Source organism: Lactuca virosa, chromosome 6 (genome assembly GCF_052849685.1).
Source record: "Lactuca virosa cultivar CGN04683 chromosome 6, Lactuca_virosa_CGN04683_v6, whole genome shotgun sequence".
In the NCBI taxonomy this organism is placed as follows: domain Eukaryota; kingdom Viridiplantae; phylum Streptophyta; class Magnoliopsida; order Asterales; family Asteraceae; genus Lactuca; species Lactuca virosa.
Genome location: NC_136431.1, coordinates 193646498 through 193668008, shown reverse-complemented (window position 1 = coordinate 193668008; position 21511 = coordinate 193646498). Strand labels below are relative to the sequence as shown.

The 21511-nt window shown below is 40.2% G+C and overlaps 2 protein-coding genes across 2 annotated transcripts; both read left to right on the top strand.

The window, feature by feature from the left end:
• Window positions 1–16836: 16836 nt before the first annotated feature.
• Window positions 16837–19984, top strand: LOC145120289 (UDP-glucose 4-epimerase GEPI48-like). The gene is made up of 9 exons (XM_079056109.1): window positions 16837–17456; window positions 18058–18107; window positions 18197–18332; window positions 18403–18504; window positions 18573–18800; window positions 18891–18969; window positions 19070–19152; window positions 19262–19353; window positions 19573–19984. The coding sequence occupies exons 1-9, from the start codon at window positions 17268–17270 to the stop codon at window positions 19652–19654; spliced, it is 1041 nt and encodes a 346-aa protein (XP_078912235.1). The 5' UTR covers window positions 16837–17267; the 3' UTR covers window positions 19655–19984.
• A 339-nt stretch (window positions 19985–20323) lies between these two features.
• On the top strand, window positions 20324–21115 carry LOC145120357 (photosystem I reaction center subunit II, chloroplastic-like). The gene has a single exon (XM_079056184.1). The coding sequence runs from the start codon at window positions 20421–20423 to the stop codon at window positions 21027–21029; it is 609 nt and encodes a 202-aa protein (XP_078912310.1). The 5' UTR covers window positions 20324–20420; the 3' UTR covers window positions 21030–21115.
• The last annotated feature ends 396 nt before the right edge of the window (window positions 21116–21511 follow it).

Genomic DNA, 21511 nt, shown 5'->3' with positions numbered 1-21511 from the left:
TAAAAAAACTTACAGTTTTTTTGAAAAAATTATAGTTTTTTATTTAAAAATGCAGTTTTTTTTAAAAAATGCAGTTTTTTTTGAAAAAAATGCAGTTTTTTTGAAAAAAAATGCAGTTTTTTTGAAAAAAAAAATGCAATTTTTTTAAAAAAAATTGCAGTTTTTTGAAAAAATTGCAATTTTTTAAAAAAATATTTTTTCATTTTTTTGCAAAAATTCATGTTTTCTATAAAAAAATTAAAAATCTGCATTTAAAAAAAAACGAAAAATACTATTTTTAAAAAAATATGAAAATTTGATTTATGATGTAAATTTTTAGACATTTATATTAATATGTTAAATAACACAAAAAAATTAAACATTAAATGAGATTGGTAAGATGACGATCATGTCCTTAATGAATTACTTTTGATCCAACGCTCCACTTTTAGTTCTCGGGTTCTCGGAAAACTATGAGTTTTCAACCGATCTCAACCCTATATATATATATATATATATATATATATATATATATATATATATATATATATATATATATATATATATATATATATATATGCAAAATTTCGTTAATACTACGATAAATCGACAAATATTATAAAAACAATCAAAACCAAAAAACGATAATATGATAGATATAATTTTACATAGTTACATGAATCGTGCGGCTCTTATTATTATAAACAAAGTTGGTCACCAACTCTTCATAATCAATATTCTTTTATATACCAATCTCAATAACTATTATCGTCAATCCAGTTTTTCTTGTGACAATGTGAAACATAAGTAAGTCTTTAACAATTTTAGTTTGAGAAACTTAATTTTGCGGACACTATTTTTACTAAAATAGTCAGCAAGACTTTATATGTAATAATTGCATTTAGAAAAAAATTATTATTTTTTAATATTTTTAAAACATTTGTGGAGTTGTCGGTAAAAACTCGTCGAACAACTTTAGCACCAAATAAAATTCAGTGGCATCAAGATATTGATCATTCACCATTTTTAAATGTGGGTTCTGGGTTCTGGTTGGCTACAACTTAATATATGTGTCATTAAATTCTTTTAAAAAAATTTGGAAACAAAAAACCAATTTTTTATTTTCATATTCTTCGAATTGTTCAAATCTTGTTTTAAGAAAAGTCATCGTTTGATCAACAATATGCAAAAAATAATTAACTTTAAAATTGTCATCAGTGGAAAGTACGACATCTTGATTACTTGAATTCTCATAAAATTATTTTTCTATGAATGGAACACTTTAGAGGAATACCAAATCAATATTCATTTCAATCGAAAGTTCATAAACATCATCAATCATGTTTCTTTAAATTTGTGAAGAACTCAATCAACATATTTATTTCTTCAATAATAAGATCGAAAAGCATGTTGTTTGATTGAAATTTTTTGTTAACCAAATTCACTGTATGGTATTTTAGCATGAGCTTTTAGAATTAGAACAAAACATAGGTTTTTGTCTTTACATTAACTTATTCCCAATTGATAATTTTCGAACACCAGGCTAAACCATATGTAAAATTGCCCCCTCCCCCCTCCCTCCTTTACAACACGGGTCATGTCGCCCTCTCGTACACCCCCAAAGACGTCCTTGGATATTGTTACAAAAAGATTTGTTGCAAAGACTACGCTCTCATTAACTATTTTAATGTAATGTTTTTTTAATACAAAACATATAATTTAATTTTTGTCTATTTTTTTTAATGGCAAATACAAATATATACTAAACTATTTCTAAATTATTCCACCTATGTCCACAGTGGGACTTGAACCCTCGACATCAAGAAGGGAGGACAACACCGGATACCGTTGGGTTAGAAACCCTTTAAAACCAAAATTTCGTCCATTGAACACGTAGCTATTAAAACTCGTTTGACCATCAAACTTTTATACAATGTAATAACTAAAATACCTAAAGCATTAATGTTTTTATATCGTGCACAATGGTAAAAATTGACGTGTTACCCCTATAAATATAAAAAGTATTACCTAAACAAAATCTTGGTTTATGATATATTGTTACTATGTATATTTAAGACAAAATTGCAAAAATGGTCCTTATGGTTGGCAAAATTCTGTAGTTTTGGTTCAAAACGAAATGTTGGTGTACCACTAGTCCAATTTTAGATATCTTGTGTGGTTTTGGTCCCTAAGGTTATATTTTCTTGTGTTTTTGGTCCACATCCCACCTAAAATGACTAATATGCCCCTTAAATAATTATATTTTAATTTCTTTTATTTATTTTCTTATTCTTAAAATAAAATGAAAAACAAAAATAAAATAAACCCACCTCTCTCTCTCTACCCAACTCTTAAAATACCGACCCCTCATCTCTTCCATTGTAGTGCCGGAAAAAGAGCAGGAAGAAGCTACACCACTCTATTGCCCACCTCAATGATCCTTCTGGCCACCTTGCTCCACCATAAATGACCAACACCTCCCACCAGCCGCTACTTCCCCTTCCCCGTTGTGAATCACTAGAGCAAGCAAGAAAACCAAAAGTCGACTGCCACCCATCGCCGATGCAAACCACCACCATCGACCATAACTGATGCCGTCGAAATCCCTTCCCCGACCTCCCTTTCATCTCCAACTCGTCTCTCTCCCACGTTTCTCACTTCTCCGACGAAGAGAGCCACCACAGTCAACTGTGGCAGCTCCTCCGCCTCCCCCTGTCGTAATCCACCACCATCAAACACCCCAACGCCGCTACTGCCTTTTATCTCTTCCTTGTAAAGCTACCTAACAGAAGAGAGAGGAAGCGGCGGAGCAACCCGCTGCCATCACAGCTCCACCATCACCACCCGATGCCACCACCCCCGTTGCTATCGTCGTTATCTTCAGCCATCACCACCCGATGTCACCCACCCGGTTCACTTCCCTTCGAAACCCCTAGCCACACCGAGCCCCCTTCCTTCGCATCCTTCTTCCGAGACAGAAGAGCACAAGAGCTGGACCAATGGACCATCGATCGACCTTGGGGCCGTTCCCGTTTGTATTTCTTTTTCTCCATTGGACGAGGATCTTCATAATTTTGTGTATTTTGTGTGTGTGTTTGTTTAAGAAGATAAGAAACCAGATGAAGATTTAGAGAGACAGAGAGAGAGGATGACGGTGGGTTTTTTTTATTTTGAATAAAAATAGATAATAAAAAAACGGAAAAACAAATTATAAGGGCATAATGGTCTTTTTAAGTAGATTGTAACATCCAAAAATTTTACGCCAAATTTAAACTTTTCCAATCATAGATAAAACCAAATAGTATTTGTTTACAAAAATGTTTTCAAATCATTATTCATCAGAGTGTCCCAATAACCAGATCATAAGGATGAGGAGCGGTACGGTCACGCCTTCGCCTTGTCATGATCTCCTGAAGTACCTGAAACATTACCCAAGGGCTTAGTGAGCTACCCCCCAAAATACCAATACCACACCGATAATACCATATCAGCAACAGACAATCAACAACATGCATACTGGGCCATCGGCCTGACTGGACCGCCCTGCAGGGCCTACAGTCTATCTGAATCTGTCCTGAGCCTTCGGCATAACTGGACCGCCACGTGGGCCTACAGTCTCCCCGGACCGCTCATAGGGTGTGTTGTCCTTCAGCACAAAGCAGGACCGCCTCAACCCCAGCAACAAGCAAATAACCATGTGCACATAACTAACATATACTGGCATATACAAACTTCAACATAACTATCTCACTGATCATCAATCATAGCAATCTCTCATAACTAGAGCACCGACCTAGCAGGTCACTAACATATCAATCCTTACGGATCATAAGAGCATAACATACTGTCTATCCTGATTCCGATCTAACAGATCATAACCATATGTAGCATACCATAAAAATAACAACTAAAGGGCCGGCCTTGGTGCCTTAGACCCTATTGATATAGTGAGGATAACTCACCTTGCAGATGTCGACTTGGTAGATAAACCTCAACCCTCGGATCACTGCCACAAACTCCACCACCTATTACCATAGTATAATCATACCCATAAGTTCCCAAACCTTTCAAGGTACCCCATAAGCCAACTAATCAACCCTGGTCAAAGTCAAAGTCATCAGTCAAGGTCAACAGTCCATGTTGACCCTAACTCGCCGAGTACCCTCAGCTACTCGCCGAGTTCCTTGAAGTACTTCCCTACTCGCCGAGTCACCGGAGTGACTCGTCGAGTTCCTTCGGTTTATGATCGAAACCCTAAGGCCACTCGTCGAGTTTCCTTCTTACAACTCGACGGTTACACACGCATACATAAATTGGGGAAACCTCAACCGACTCGCCGAGTTGTTCATGCAACTCGTCGAGTCTACGACAATCTTCATCGGACTCGTCGAGTTGTTCATCCAACTCGTCGGGTCCAGGCTCATCTTCATGTGACTCGCCGAGTCAACTTTGCGACTCGCCGAGTTCCTTCAGTCCTTAAGCCATACAGACTCTTTTAAGCTATGCAGTGGCTCCAAATTACAGATCCAAGCTTCTAAGGCATGCTTTTCACGTAAAGTTGCAAACTTTACGTGAATGCATAGCTACAAAGGCTCTTAATGTCAAATCCAAGCTCACAATGGGGTTTCATGCTCAAAGAGGCTTCATACATGACCAAATTCGGAGCTTTATGACTCTAGAACCCAAGAAGGGTCCAGATCTGAAGTTACAACTTCAGATCTAGCTCATATCCCACATTATCATCTCAACCAAACCATAAAAATCCTAAAACTCAACAAAAAGAGGTTTAGAGGGAAAATGAAATAAAGGTGACGACTTGATACCTCCAAATGATGCTATCTGAGGTAGATTTCTGATTTCCCACACTTCCTTTCCCCTAGCCTTTTGTCCTCCAAGCTCTTCTTCTCGAAAGATCTCCTCTCCAAAGCTTTAGACACACAAGAATGAAGCACCACACGAATTAGGGTTTTTTGAGCTCTCAAAGGACTGCAAAGAGGCCAAGGAAGGCTTATGCTTCTTTAAATAGGGTGCAAAACCCCGGGAATTAGGGTTTCATCTGCCAGCTCCTACTCGTCGAGTCCCTTCATAGACTCGGCGAGTAGGCCACTAAATACGCGTCCCCAACCCGCTGCTACTCGGCGAGTAGGACAACCAACTCGTCGAGTAGACCTAAAAATCAAAGAAATTCATATTTAAACAATACCTGAGAATCGGGGCGTTACAATTCTCCCCCACTTGAACTAGACTTCGCCTTCGAAGTCTGCTGGAATAAACAACGCCGGGTAATGCTCTCGCATTTTCGCCTCCGGCTCCCATGTCCACTCGGATCCCCTCCAATGTTCCCATTGCACTTTCACCAAAGGTATTTCTTTGTTCCGCAAAATCTTCTTCTTCCTTTCCAAGATGGCCACAAGCCTCTCTACGTAATTCAGGTGCTCATCGACCTGAATATCATCCAACGATACTACTGCCTCCTGATTCATAAGACACTTTCGCAATTGCGAAACATGGAACATGTTGTGAATCCGGTAGCTCAAGCCTATAAGCCACTTTGCCAACCCTGGCAATGATCCTGAATGGTCCAATATAACGGGGACCCAATTTTCCCCTCTTTCTGAAGCGGATCACACCCTTCCAGGGCGAGACCTTCAGAAGTACCATGTCACCAACCTGAAACTCTAAATCCGATCGGCGTTTATCAGCGTAACTCTTTTGCCGACTCTGAGCGGTCTGCAGCCGCTGTCTGATCTGCTGGATCTTTTCGGTAGTCTGCAAGACTACCTCCGTCCGACCCATCACTCTGTGTCCAACCTCACCCCAACAGACCGGGGTTCTACATCTCCGACCATACAACAGCTCAAAAGGCGGGGCGCCAATACTGGAATGATAGTTGTTGTTGTAGGCGAACTCTGCAAGCGGTAGGTGGGAATCCCAACTCCTACCGAATTCAATGGCGCACGCCCTCAACATATCTTCGAGGGTCTGAATAGTTCGCTCACTCTGTCCATCGGTCTGCGGATGGAACGTTGTACTAAAGTGCAGCCGTGTACCCAGTTCCTTATGGAACTTCTGCCAAAAACGGGAAGTAACCTGACATCCCGATCGGAAACGATGGAGACTGGAACCCCATGGTGAGAGACAATCTCGCTGACGTACATGTCGACCAATTTCTCGGCCGACGAACTCTCCCGTATGACCAAGAAATGGGCACTCTTGGTCAATCGATCCACGATGACCCAAATAGCATCGAACCCCTTCGCCGTCCTTGGCAACTTCGTAATGAAGTCCATCGTGATCTGTTCCCATTTCCACATGGGAACCTCCAGAGGCTGCAGCTTACCATGCGGCCTCTGATGCTCGGCCTTGACCATCCTACAGGTCAGGCACCTCTCAACATACCAAGCAATTTCTCGCTTCATACCGGGCCACCAATAACTCAAACTCAGATCGCGGTACATCTTGGTGGCCCCCGGATTTATAGAAAAGTAAGACTTAGGAGCCTCCTCCATCACTGTCTGCCGGACCCCTCCGGACATCGGAACCCAAACCCGACCGTGTCGGGTCAATAATCCGCGGCTATCCTGAACAAACCGGGCGCTCTCGCCCTTAATCCGCTCCAACTTCCAGTTCCCTGGTCTCATGCCCTCAACCTGAGCATCCCTAATCAAGCTCACAAGCGGGGAATCCACCGCTATCCTCATACACCTTGCTGGGATAGAAGACCCAGCTGACTTGCGGCTCAAAGCGTCCGCAACCACATTCGCTTTACCAGGATGGTAAAGGATCTCACAATCATAGTCCTTGACTACATCCAGCCACCTGCGCTGCCTCATGTTCAGGTTCGGCTGATCCATGATGTGCCTCAAACTCTTGTGATCCGTGTATATAGTACAACGGACCCCGTACAGATAATGCCTCCAAATCTTGAGAGCGAATACCACCGCTCCCAACTCAAGATCATGCGTAGGGTACCTCGTCTCATGCGGCTTCAGCTGCCGCGATGCATAGGCTATCACTCGTCCCCTCTACATGAGGACTGCCCCCAAGCCTGTGATGGATGCATCACAAAATACTATAAAATCCTCAACTCCCTCGGGGAGCATCAACACTGGCGCCTCACATAAACACCGCCAGAGGGTCTCAAACGCCCTCTGCTACTCAGGGCCCCACCGGAAATCTACCCCATTCCTCGTTAGACGAGTGAGGGGTATTGCAATCTTGGAGAAATCTCGAATGAATCTCCGGTAGTACCCTGCTAATCCCAAGAAACTCCTGATATCTGAGGGAGATTTCAGAATCTCCCACTGCATGACCGCCTCGACTTTGGCCGGGTCGACCAAAATCCCCTCCTGATTAACGAGATGTCCGAGGAACTGGACCTCTCGTAACCAAAACTCACACTTCGAGAACTTGGCATACAGCCGTTCTCGCCGCAGAACCTCCAGCAGCTCCCTGAGGTGCTCCTCGTGCTGCTCTCGGGTCTTGGAATACACCAAGATATCATCTATGAACACAATGACCGAGCGATCGAGCATCGGTCTGCAGACCCGATTCATCAAATCCATAAACACTGTCAGCGCGTTGGTGAGCCCAAACGGCATTACCACGAACTCGTAATGACCCTAACGAGTCCGAAACGCGGTCTTCTCCATGTCTTCCTCCCTCACCCTGACCTGGTGATATCCGGATCTCAAATCGATCTTGGAAAACCAAGATGCACCCTGCAGCTGATCGAAAATATCATCTATCCTTGGGAGAGGATAACGGTACTTCACCATTAACTTGTTCAACTCCCTATAGTCAATGCTCATCCTGTGCGAACCGTCCTTCTTCCTGACGAAGAGGATCGGTGCTCCCCAGGGTGAACTACTCGGGCGAATAAACTGGTTACCCAGTAGCTCCTGCAACTGAGATGCTAACTCCTGCATCTCTGGCGGTGCCAGACGGTACGACGCCTTAGCGATAGGGGCCGCACCCGGCACTAGATCAATCCAGAACTCTACCTGCCTCTCCGGAGGCACTCCAGGTAACTCCTCTGGAAACACATCAGCAAACTCCCTAACCACTGGAACCTCTGAAACTGAAGTATGATACTCAATCTGTGTATCTATCACATATGCTAGATAACCGGCACACCCATGTTGAATGAACCGCCGAGTCTTGGCGGCTGAACAAAACCCTGGTCCCACTCTGGTGCCCTCACCATACACTACCAGTTCTCCCCCACTTAGGGTTCGAACTACCACTCGTTGTCCCTCACGGTCGATCATGGCGCCAAACCGGCTGAGCCAATCCATCCCTACGATCACACATACTTCCCCCATGGGAATAGGAATCAAATCTATCGGGAATAATACCCCGAAAATCTCCAGCTCGCATCCCCGATAAACCGAAGAAGCAGAAATCATGTGCTCGTTGGCGATCGAAACTCGCAACGGACACTCAAGCTCATCTACCGACACACTGAACTCTCTACTGAAAGTCTGAGATACAAACGACCGACTCGCCCCCGAGTCGAATAAAACCAAAGCATGAAAAGAGTTTACTAAAAACGTACCTAAACACAGGTACCACCGATAAGCATAACACGGATACAATAACTGAAACAGAAAATAGAAACATACCAGCAACCATATCCGGTGCTGCCTTGGCCTCCTCGGCAGTGAGCTGGAAGGCGCGCCCCTGAGCCTTCGGAGGCTCCACCTTGACTGGCCTCCCATCCCCAATCCTCAAAGTAGCCGGTGCGGATCCCTGCGCCGGCTTGCCGGCGAGCTGCGGGCAGTTGGTCTTCACGTGACCAACCTGATGACACTGGTAACAAATCCTCATATCTGCTGGAGGGGTCGACTGGCGACAGTCCCTGGCATAGTGCCCCTCCTTGCCACATTTGTGGCAACCACCTCCTGCTCGACAAACCCCAGAATGACCCCTGCCACACTTTCCGCAAGTGCGGCTCTGCTGACCCCCGGTCCGAGTATCAGCGGTCTTGGACCGCTTAGGTGCCGGCTGAGACTGTGCCGGAACCTGACGCTGCTCCTTCAACTGCAGCTCTAACTCCAACTCACGCCGCCTCGCGACTTCCTGAAAATCCAAGAGAGTCTCACAACGTTGCGTAGCAAAAAACTGTCGAATATCAGTCTTGAGCATACTCAGATAGCGAGTCATCTGAGACTGCTCTGAAGCAAACTCCGGGCAAAACATAGCCCTCTCCGTGAACATACGAGTGATCTCCATCACTGACTCCCCATCCTGCCTCAATGTCAAAAACTCCTGAGCAAGCCGCTCCCGCTCCACGCGTGGAACGTAGCGGGTGCGGAACATATCCCGGAACTGCTCCCAAGTAACAACAGCTCGCTGATCAATCAGTGTACGACCCTGTCGTCAATCTCCACCAGTCCTTTGCCCCAAGCCTCAGCAGGTTCAGGGCACACCTGACCTTCTGGTCAGCAGGACATGAACACGTGAAGAAACAACCCTCCACGTCAGATAACCACCTCATGGCCCTGATCGCATCCTGTGTACCATCAAATGTCGGGGGCTTCGTGTTATCGAAGTCCCGGTACTAGAAAACCCTGCCGGCTCCTCCTCCAACCCCTGCCGCGGTTACAGCCGAAGTGGATGCAGCGGCAGCTGTCTCTGCTAGAGCTGCATATCGCTCATCAAAGTACTCAACCATCGTGGTCTTAATCGACCCAAACATCTCTGGCAGCTGCGCTCGGAACGCAGCAGTAATCTCATCGTGTAGAATCTCCCGGATCCTGGCATCCAACTCCTCTGTCCCTATCTGTACCACGGGCTCAGGTGCTACCGGCACCTCCGACCCTCCGTCTCCCGATCCTGATCCTGATCCTGATCCTGGTCCGGATCCAGTAGTAAAACGTCTCGTCACCACCATACTGAAAATATAACCAAGACGTCAGATAAACAACATATATCGGGAGGCCAATTCCCACAACCATAGGGGTTGTGACTTCCTTGCTACGCGTATGGGTCATGTGCTTCCAGTAGTACGGGCCCATACTACCTTCCGCACCTACTCATATTTGTCTCAAGTATCGCCACAACGCCCTAATACTATCACCAACATAATATGCGCTCAACCCTCACTCCTAGGGGAATATCGACTATCTCGCCACTGGTCTCACAGCATCCTACAACCCACACGTCCATGAAACTTTCACCAACCCTGCAGCACTAGTGTATGCTAGCCACACATAACGATGGACCCGATAGACTTTCGAATATCCAATCCTACACTAAGGTCGAATCAGACATTCTCAGGCTATAAGATCTTGATTATACACAGCCGTGATGTATACACTAAACACATACAGTTATGATGTCAATTCCATATACAAGAAACCTTAGGCTAGTAAGTATCATATAATCAGGAAAGTCTATCATGCGATTCCTGAAGATTCCTAGCCTAGCACTAGCATGTTGTTCTATCATATCATAATATCAAATAACTGTATGGTATTTTGGGGTTTACTTACAGGCTCCGACTGATCGTACCCTCTGCATCCTCCATCCTTTATTTTGAAAACCATTTTAGAATTTATTCCGAAAATTCCCTTGATTTGAGACTGGGTTCACACGTGTGTTTCCCCCAATTCACTCAAATCAAGGCTCTGATACCAACTTGTAACATCCAAAAAATTTACGCCAAATTTAAACTTTTCCAATCATAGATAAAGCCAAATAGTATTTGTTTACAAAAATGTTTTCAAATCATTATTCATCAGAGTGTCCCAATAACCATATCATAAGGATGAGGAGCGGTACGGTCACGCCTTCGCCTTGCCATGATCTCCTGAAGTACCTGAAACATTAAACTGAAAACTGTAACCCCAAGGGCTTAGTGAGCTACCCCCCAAAATACCAATACCACACCGATAATACCATATCAGCAACAGACAATCAACAACATGCATACTGGGCCATCGGCCTGACTGGACCGCCCTGCAGGGCCTACAGTCTATCTGAATATGTCCTGAGCCTTCGGCATAACTGGACCGCCACGTGGGCCTACAGTCTCCTCGGACCGCTCATAGGGTGTGTTGGCCTTCAGCACAAAGCAGGACCGCCTCAACCCCAGCAACAAGCAAATAACCATGTGCACATAACTAACATATACTGGCATATACAAACTTCAACATAACTATCTCACTGATCATCAATCATAGCAATCTCTCATAACTAGAGCACCGACCTAGCAGGTCACTAACATATCAATCCCTACGGATCATAAGAGCATAACATACTGTCTATCCTGATTCCGATCTAACAGATCATAACCATATGTAGCATACCATAACAATAACAACTAAAGGGCCGGCCTTGGTGCCTTAGACCCTATTGATATAGTGAGGATAACTCACCTTGCAGATGTCGACTTGGTAGATAAACCTCAACCCTCGGATCACTGCCACAAACTCCACCACCTATTACCATAGTATAATCATACCCATAAGTTCCCAAACCTTTCAAGGTACCCCATAAGCCAACTAATCAACCCTGGTCAAAGTCAAAGTCATCAGTCAAGGTCAACAGTCCATGTTGACCCTAACTCGCCGAGTACCCTCAGCTACTTGCCGAGTTCCTTGAAGTACTTGCCTACTTGCCGAGTCACCGGAGTGACTCGTCGAGTTCCTTCGGTTTATGATCGAAACCCTAAGGCCACTCGTCGAGTTTCCTTCTTGCAACTCGACGCTTACACACGCATACATAAATTGGGGAAACCTCAACCGACTCGCCGAGTTGTTCATGCAACTCGTCGAGTCTACGACAATCTTCATCGGACTCGCCGAGTTGTTCATCCAACTCGTCGGGTCCAGGCTCATCTTCATGTGACTCGCCGAGTCAACTTTGCGACTCGCCGAGTTCCTTCAGTCCTTAAGCCATACAGACTCTTTTAAGCCATGCAGTGGCTCTAAATTACTGATCCAAGCTTCTAAGGCATGCTTTTCACGTAAAGTTGCAAACTTTACGTGCATGCATAGCTACAAAGGCTCTTAATGTCAAATCCAAGCTCACAATGGGGTTTCATGCTCAAAGAGGCTTCATACATGACCAAATTCGGAGCTTTATGACTCTAGAACCCAAGAAGGGTCCAGATCTGAAGCTACAACTTCAGATCTAGCTCATATCCCACATTATCATCTCAACCAAACCATAAAAACCCTAAATCTCAACCAAAAGAGGTTTAGAGGGAAAATGAAGTAAAGGTGACGACTTGATACCTCCAAATGATGCTATCTGAGGTAGATTTCTGATTTCCCACACTTCCTTGCCCCTAGCATTTTGTCCTCCAAGCTCTTCTTCTCGAAAGATCTCCTCTCCAAAGCTTTAGACACACAAGAATGAAGCACCACACGAATTAGGGTTTTATGAGCTCTCAAAGGACTGCAAAGAGGCCAAAGGAGGCTTATGCTTCTTTAAATAGGGTGCAAAACCCCCGGGATTTAGGGTTTCATCTGCCAGCTCCTACTCGTCGAGCCCTTCATGGACTCGGCGAGCAGGCCACTAAATACGCATCCCCAACCCGCTGCTACTCGGCGAGTAGGACAACCAACTCGTCGAGTAGACCTAAAAATCAAAGAAATTCATATTTAAACAATACCTGAGAATCGGGGCGTTACATAGATAGAGACCAAAAACAATAGAAATATTCAATTTTGGACCAGTGGTTCACCAACATTTCGTTTTGGACCAAAGGTACATAAAATTGACAACCACAGAGACCATTTTTGCAATTTTGTCTATATTTAACTAAATCTTGGTTGTTAGTATGTATATATAAATGTCTAATACTAGTAATATTTATTTGCATGTATTGAACTATCATCAGCCGAATTAATTAATTAACACATTGTCTTAGTATCAAATGGTCATTGGTCTAATGATATCGGGTGTTTGAAATATACTCTTTTCCAAATGGTTAAGTTTAGAAGTATATGATTAAACGTGTGTGTGGGTTAACTATTCTAAGGATGGAAACGAGAGAATCCATCCCGTTCCAACCCACCATGTCATCTAAGTGTCACATCAATATTTCTTTCACCTCCTATTTCTACCTCTCAACTTACAATACATGAAAATCAATACCTCCTAACTCACACCTTTCAATACAAGTTCTAATGCACATTTACAAGCGGATATACGAGAGAAGACCAAGTTACCAAAATCACTCATCCCACATATTTCGTGGTACCACACACACCTCCCCCATCTAGAGGCTTTTGCGTTTGACTCCGAACACCCTAAAACACTATTTTTTTTTCTCGAAAGAGCCCTAAAACACTATCTTAACGACATATTAAATTACATCATGGGATATAAACAAAAAGGTCTATTATGAATGAAGGACTTAATAAAAAAACCAAGTTTATATTTTTATTTTTTGGGAAAATGACTTTTGTTCTATTCCGGACTAACTTTACGTCTAGCCCTACCGAAAATACCCGATACCCCAATTATCCGCCTGAATTTTTCGGGTATCGGGTAAATCGGGTCGGGTTAATCTGGTATCAGGTTAATTTTTTCGGGTATTCGGGTAACCCGATTTTTTTCCAGGTTGGGTATAGGGTACGTTTGTTGGGTTTTGGGTATACACAAATTACCCGAATTATTTTATTTTTTTTCTTTCGTAGAGTTTGTACTCAGTAGCAAGTATTCATCACACTTAAATAACTATTACTCCTATTAATGTAAAACATGAATTTATTTTATTATGACATTATGACACTAACAATATTAAAAGCAATTGTTTATATTTCGCCATGTTCTTTAAAACTTAACTATTTTGTAGATTATAGTTTTTTTTGCAACTAACAAACTTATTTTCTTCACGAAACTTCAGAAATGGAAAAACTTATGACTACAATTATCTTAAACATTTTAAACTTTTAAACTAAGATCTTTAAGTATTTGTTTTTTAACATCTTATTAGATTAGATTAAGCTGTTAAAAGATTATTTAATATCTCAGGTATTATTGACTAAAAAATATCAATGTTCAAAGTTTGTGTAACTTTGTTTATGTCTCGTTTGTTTATATAAACAAGACTAATAGAACACGACATATTTTTTTTCATTAAATTTATTTTCAGGTGCCATTAAAAAAATTATATATTTCGGGTAATACCCGAATTACCCAAACCCAACCCATTACCCGAATTACCCAAACTCGAATTTAATTTGGGTCGAGTAACGAGTATTTTTTTAACATGAAAAACTCGAATTACCCGAAACCCGAAAAAATTAACCGATCAACACCCCTATTTACGACAAATTAAAAATATTTTTTCTAACAAAAAGTACATTCCGCTCAACATTTTGTATTCCAGATTCCAGACATATTCTAGGAAAAAAACTATTTAGAAATTATTAAACATGTGTTTGTGGGTTAATTGTTCTAAAAAACACCATCTTAGTCACAGATTAAATTATATTTTGGGATATTCAAAAATTACAGTTATAAATAGATTTTTTTTAAAGGCAAATAAATATATATCTCATTTGTCTGGAATTAAACCCATGGCCTCCTAGTTAGTAGTTAGATCAGAATCTCCATGTTAGCCATGTGGGCTAGTCCAAACTTGTACCATTATGAATAGATGACTTAATAAAAAGAACATAGAGGAAAAATATGAGCTTTTGGAATATTTATTTTTGAACTAACTTTATGTCAAGACAAAATTACAAAAATGGTCCATATGGTTGGCAAAATTATATGGTTTGATCCAAAAAAGTTTGGTGGTGCACCATTGGTCCAATTTTGGATATTTTTAGTGTGTTTGATCCCTATATACTTAAAATGACTATTATACCCTTTAAATATATATATATATATATATATATATATATATTTTTTATTTTTTTAGATTTAGATTAATGTTTTTAAATGATTAAAGATATTAAAACTCTCTCTCTCTCTCTCTCTCTCTCTCTCTCTCTCTCTCCCCTAAGAACACCCACCATACGCCACCCTCTCAAGAACACCCAACATATCTCACCATCATCGTTCACCACCGCGATCCGCCTACTACCATCACTGTTCAACTCCACCAACCGCATGTCATCATCGCCATTTACCACCACCATCATCCTGCCATCATCGTTGTTCTCCACTATCCTATTAAGAACAAACACAATCTTTCTTTCTTTCTCCTCCTGCCATTATCGTCATTCGCCACCACCATTCGCTGCCAACCACCTCCATCTCCCCCACCCTCACCTCTCATTCCGTAACCTGAGAACTATTCACCACCGACCACCAAACCACTACTCATCGTATTTTTTCTAGAAAACCCTACCATATGCATCTCCCTCCCAAATCTCGTTGGAAAAATCAACCCAAAAGCTTCGTAGATCTCTAACGTCTTCTCATCATTCACGAAGACTTGAATCGTTAGAAAATCTACGTATTTAAAGAAGACGATGAATGTTGAACCACAGATCTATCTTCTCTGGCGGCGGTTTTGAACCACAAAATCGTTGTATGTGGTGGATGTGGTTTGATGTCAATTTTGTTGTCGAATGGTCGATGTTGCAGAAGATGGCTTGAAGGGAACATATGAGGTCGATGGTGGAGGCACATCCATCAGAGAAAAAGAGAGTTGAGGGCTAGGGTTCTACTTCCCCAACATCCTTGTCCCAGATCAGCTTCTGATTCTTTCGAACAAGATGGGAATAAGAGGATAAGAAGTCGATTTCAAGCCAAGATTGGCATTCCCCTCTTAGTTCGAGCTGAAATCAAACAACGGTGTAGAAATCGAGCAACTATGGGAAAGGAGACAATGATCGATGGTGGTGATAGTCCCGTTGTTTTGGGTAGTCGATGACGGTGGCTTTTAGTGTTCTTCAGTTGAAGCTTTCACTTGATTCTTTGATTCCATCAACACATTTTAACTGGTTCGAGCCTAAATTTGTTAATGGTGTCATGATCTCATAGTGGGCAATCTAGGGTTTCAGGAAACATCAAGTTTGGGACATCAGATGTGGTGAATTGGAGGAATGGTCAAAAATTTTCAGTAGTGTCTGTAAGTGACAAGACGATGGTGGTTTTCAGATTGTGCTTTTATGTTTATGTATGTGTTGAGAGATAGAGAGAGAGACACACACACACACACACACAGAGAGATAGAGAGAGAGAGTTGGGTGGGCTGTATGTGGAGGGGTCTTTTTTTTAAATAAAATAATAATTAAACAAAATAAATTAAAAATGAAATATATAAGGGCATATTAGTCATTTCAGGTGGGGTATGGACCAAAACAACACAAAAATACCAACCATAGGGACCAAAACCACACAAATTATCCGAAATTGGACCACTACGCACCGCCAAACTTTTTGGACCAAAACACATAATTTTGCCAACCACAATGACCATTTTTGTAATTTTGTCTTATGTCAAATTAAACATATTTTTTTGTAACATTCTAGAATCCAAATTACAAACACAATGGAAAATAAACTATTATGGAATTTCAAGAAAATGTTCGAAATTCGATGAATAAATCTGGAATTTCGAAAAAAATAATTCATATTTTCATTAAAATTCAACAAAAAAAACATAGAAAATGAAAAATAAATACAATCAAAAGACAAAAAAAATATAATATTTTATTGAAAACGGATAATATTAAACTTTCAAAATAGTAATAGATAACTTTTTGTAAAAATGTTTGGATACAAGTGATAAAACACATTATATATTTGTATTTTATATTGATTATATTAACATTTTCTTTTAAAAAGAATAAAAGATAGAAGGAAAAGACCAAAAGTGTGTTGTATTCCACCAAACTTTATCTTTTCTTTCCCATTATGTAAGGCACATGAAGTTGAAAAAAATTGGTTACAGCTCAAAAGATTTCAACCAATTCCCGCAAAGAAGTTGATCTTCCCCAAATTTCGTGTTTCCCCCAATTGGAATTGGGATTGCCAAATTTACACTAATCAAAACCCTACTTTAAACAATCTGTTCTGTCCCCACTCAATCAGTTACCACCCCACCACATGTATATGTATATATGGAACACCCAAACAATTGTCCCATTCAATTCTCCCATCTGTCAAAACCACACACCAATATTCTCTCTTCCCTTCCGCAGATCCCCCATATAAACTGTACATAACAAAAATCTCATTCTTTTGTAGATACATGTATATGCATACACACAGAAAAAGAGCGCGATTCGTGTAGATTCAGTCGCCTGCGGTTCAATCGGATTCCGATTTGATCGCGGTTTGGTTTTGATACGTTCAATTTGTCAACGATTACAATGGCGCCACCGCATTGTGTATTGGTCACCGGTGGTGCCGGCTACATTGGTAGTCACACCGTGTTACAGCTGCTGTTAGGTGGTTACAAGACCGTGGTGATTGATAATCTTGACAACTCATCACAAATCGCTATCAATCGAGTCCAAGAACTCGCTGGTGATCATGCCGCTAACCTAGTTTTTCATCAGGTTAATGTTCTTCTTTTTCCCCCTTTTAATTTACTTACATTTTTAACAAATTGTTAGAGGTTTTGAGCAATTAAGATCAGTTGGTCAATCGAAGTGTTTATATTCAATGCTTGATTTTCGAAATTGGGGTTTAATTAAACAATTTTTTTGAGACTTTCAATTTCGCCATTGTTTCCGATTTCTTGAAGCTTCTTCTCAGTTCTAAATTCGATTTCCTTTTTATCAGTTTCCAGTTGATTTGGAGCCCTGAAATTGGGTTTCTAGTAGTTGAATTGTTTTAAAGTAGTTATTTGTTGATTAGTTTTATTGGATGAATCTTTATCAAGTGATGTGACTTTTATGTTTCAATTAGAAATTGATTGATGGAACAGTAATGGAGGTTGGTAGGATTTCCAATTTTATTGGAGGGCTAACTTTTTGATCTTTCCTTTTTCATCATTCTTAATCTTTCAAATTTAGAATGACAAACTGTTTTAACTTTCAACCACCCATTTTATACAAACAAACAAACAAAAAAAATCCCACTTTTATATTTTGTTCAAACAATTTTATTGCTAGTGTCTTTTTCTTATTTTCTTCTTCTTTTTTTTTTCTCTTGCAGATGGACATCAGGAACAAGCCTGCATTACAGAAGCTTTTTGCTTCTACAAAGTAAACTTACAATATCTACACCTTTTAAATTCCATCATAAAAACTCTCATGAAACTTGAAAATTTTAATTAACCAAAGATTTTAAACAGATTTGATGCAGTTATACATTTTGCTGGACTAAAAGCTGTAGGAGAAAGTGTTCAAAAGCCATTGATGTATTATGACAACAATGTTGTTGGTACTTTAACTCTATTAGAAGTCATGAATGCCCATGGATGCAAAAAGGTAATAATCTTTTTAACATTCTATTATTAATATTTTATACAAATAAATAACATGTTTATAAAATTTTCAGATTGTGTTCTCTTCATCAGCTACTGTTTATGGTTGGCCAAAGGAGGTGCCATGCACAGAAGATTTTCCCTTATCTGCAGCCAACCCGTATGGAAGAACCAAGGTATGATTTTTATTTTTTAATGAAAAATGATTTGTTTTTTTGATAATTTGAATGTGTTTTATGAACAGCTGATGATTGAGGATATATTTCGTGATATATATGCATCGGATTGTGGGTGGAAAATGATAATGTTGAGGTATTTTAATCCAGTGGGGGCCCACCCAAGTGGTTATATTGGTGAAGATCCTCTTGGGACACCAAATAATCTTATGCCTTTTGTTCAACAAGTTGCTGTTGGAAGAATTCCTGCATTGAAAATATTTGGAACTGATTATTTAACCAAAGATGGAACAGGGGTATGTTTTTTTTTTCTTTTTCTTTTAAAATTTTAATTTAATTTGGAAAATAAATATCAATCTTGATTTTTTTTTAATATGAATTTTCAGGTACGTGATTATATTCATGTTGCGGATTTAGCAAATGGGCATATGGCTGCATTGAGGAAACTCTCTGATCCAAAAATAGGTTTGTGTCGCTTTTTCTATATATATTTTTCTATATATATATTTTAAGAATCTTGAATGTGTTTGATTTTATTGATAATGTGATTATATATATATTTTAGGTTGTGAGGTTTATAATTTGGGAACGGGTAAAGGAACTTCTGTTTTGGAGATGGTTGCAGCGTTTGAAAAGGCTTCAGGAAAGGTATAGTCGTTGTGAATCTTTTTTTTTTTTTTTTTTTTTTTTTTCCAGATTTTATAAAAGAAATAAAAAAATAGTTCATTTTTATAAAGTTTTATTTTTCTTGTTTCAGGAAATTCCTCTAATAATAGCTGAACGAAGGCCTGGTGATGCTGAGGTTGTATATGCTTCAACAGCAAAGGCAGAGCGTGAATTAAACTGGAAGTGAGTTTTATATTTTAATTATAAACTTTTTTTCAATATTTTCATTTTCATAAACATTCTTTTAGTATTTGTTAGATATTTATAAATATGTCAATATAAGCAAAACGAAAGACTCTTGTTAATGGTCCACTTAGGGAAATGATGGAAAGAACAACCGAGGGTAAATTTGTAATTATGAATTTCTGTATTGAATCGTTCTTTTTTTTGTGTGTAATGTAGGGCAGAAAATGGGATAGAGGAGATGTGCAGAGACCAATGGAACTGGGCCAGCAAGAACCCTTATGGGTATCAGAACAAATAATCAAAGGGGCAAAATTGGAAATTTGCAAAGTCATCGATATAATAGGAGTATAATACAAGTGATGTTTACCTGGTTTCCTTTTTGTCTTCTTGATAGAAGGTGTTAGGTAGGCTAACGTCGAAAGTTAAAAACAAATAAACAAGTCAATAGTATTTAGTTATTTTTTTTTTCTAAAAACTGTATGGGGATCTTTTTACTTTTTACTTTTTACTTTTTACATATAGAGTCGGCTTCTTGTATATGATGAGATCTGGTGTTTATGTAGCAATGGAAGAAGAGACATATTACATTTCATTACATATATAACAACATTCTGCATCTATTTATTTCTTTCCCTTTTTCCTCTATGTTCTTTGAATTGATCAGATCCACAACAAATAGAGTATGATATGACAGAATTGGTTTAGTTGGATTTTTACTTCTTTTGATTGATCAAAGGATCTTTAAATGGAATAGAAAATTACATTTTTTTTTTGTTTTGTTGGATTTTTACCATTTACACAAAAGGAATTATATATTCTTGAAAGTGGTATTTTCCAAGTGGATTTTTGTTTGGATAGAATTGTATTTACACGTGGCAATAGAAGAAGATATGAGGGTGGATCAGAAACTACTCTCTCATTGGCTATCACAAAATCTTCTTATCCAATAACACTAACCAAAAACATCCACCACCACCTGCATCTAAAACCCACCACCATCGCCACCCAACTTCACAAAATCCCCATTTCTTCGTCTTCTTGATTCCAATCACCCACCACCACCGATGGCCATGGCTACCCAAGCTTCCCTATTCGCACCCACAATCCCCACTCAAACCTCCCCATGGAAACAATCACAACTCACCTCCTTCACCACCGTCAAACCAACCAAACCCACCACCCGATTCACCACCATCAAGGCCGCGGCGGCAGGAGAAGTCCCCACCAAAGAAGCTCCGGTGGGATTCACCCCACCTGAACTCGACCCCAACACCCCATCTCCAATCTTCGCCGGAAGCACCGGCGGCCTGCTCAGAAAAGCTCAGGTGGAGGAGTTCTACGTCATCACATGGGAATCACCAAAAGAACAGATCTTCGAAATGCCCACCGGCGGCGCCGCCATCATGAGGGAAGGACCGAATCTGTTGAAATTAGCGAGAAAAGAACAGTGTTTGGCTCTTGGGACAAGATTGAGGTCAAAATACAAGATTAAATACCAGTTTTACAGGGTGTTTCCGAATGGGGAAGTTCAGTATTTGCACCCCAAAGATGGAGTGTACCCGGAAAAAGTTAACGCCGGCCGGCAGGGGGTGGGTCAGAACATGAGGTCAATCGGAAAGAATGTTAGTCCGATTGAAGTCAAGTTCACCGGAAAACAACCCTATGATATTTGAATATGATCATGGATGGTTTTCCGATGGACTGTGATTATGTAATTTTCAAGTTAATTAATTTAAAGAAACATTTTCATAGTTTCAAAGTACATGTGAATTTAATAACATAACTAATCAACCTAACAAAAGATTACGAACTAACTTCAATCTTAAAAGACTTGTGAATTTATATGTGATCAACTTTTGTTATGTTTACTAGTGTTAACGAATTTAGCAAGTTAGATATTTTGGCATGATAAGAAAAGAAAAAAATGAACCACAAGTTCCGATTTTGGCTGTTATGGCCTTCGATATAATAATTGCTCAAACTTCTAGCTTTGGAATTCGATTAACACACGAATGAACTAGCAATGTATCAACATAAAAGTGAATATTTTTATCTGGAGGTTGTTATTAAACCGGTTTGGCTTAAAAACCCATTCAATGTTTTGTTTTTGTAGCATCTTGCTATTTTGCTTTTAATAAAAATATGAAACATTAAG

Coding starts and splice junctions, on each gene's coding strand:
- LOC145120289 (XM_079056109.1), top strand. CDS start 17,268: ATGGCGCCACCGCATTGTGTATTGGTCACCGGTGGTGCCGGCTACATT. Junction 18,505..18,572: donor ACCCGTATGGAAGAACCAAG/GTATGATTTTTA, acceptor TTTTATGAACAG/CTGATGATTGAGGATATATT. Junction 18,801..18,890: donor TAACCAAAGATGGAACAGGG/GTATGTTTTTTT, acceptor ATGAATTTTCAG/GTACGTGATTATATTCATGT.
- LOC145120357 (XM_079056184.1), top strand. CDS start 20,421: ATGGCCATGGCTACCCAAGCTTCCCTATTCGCACCCACAATCCCCACT.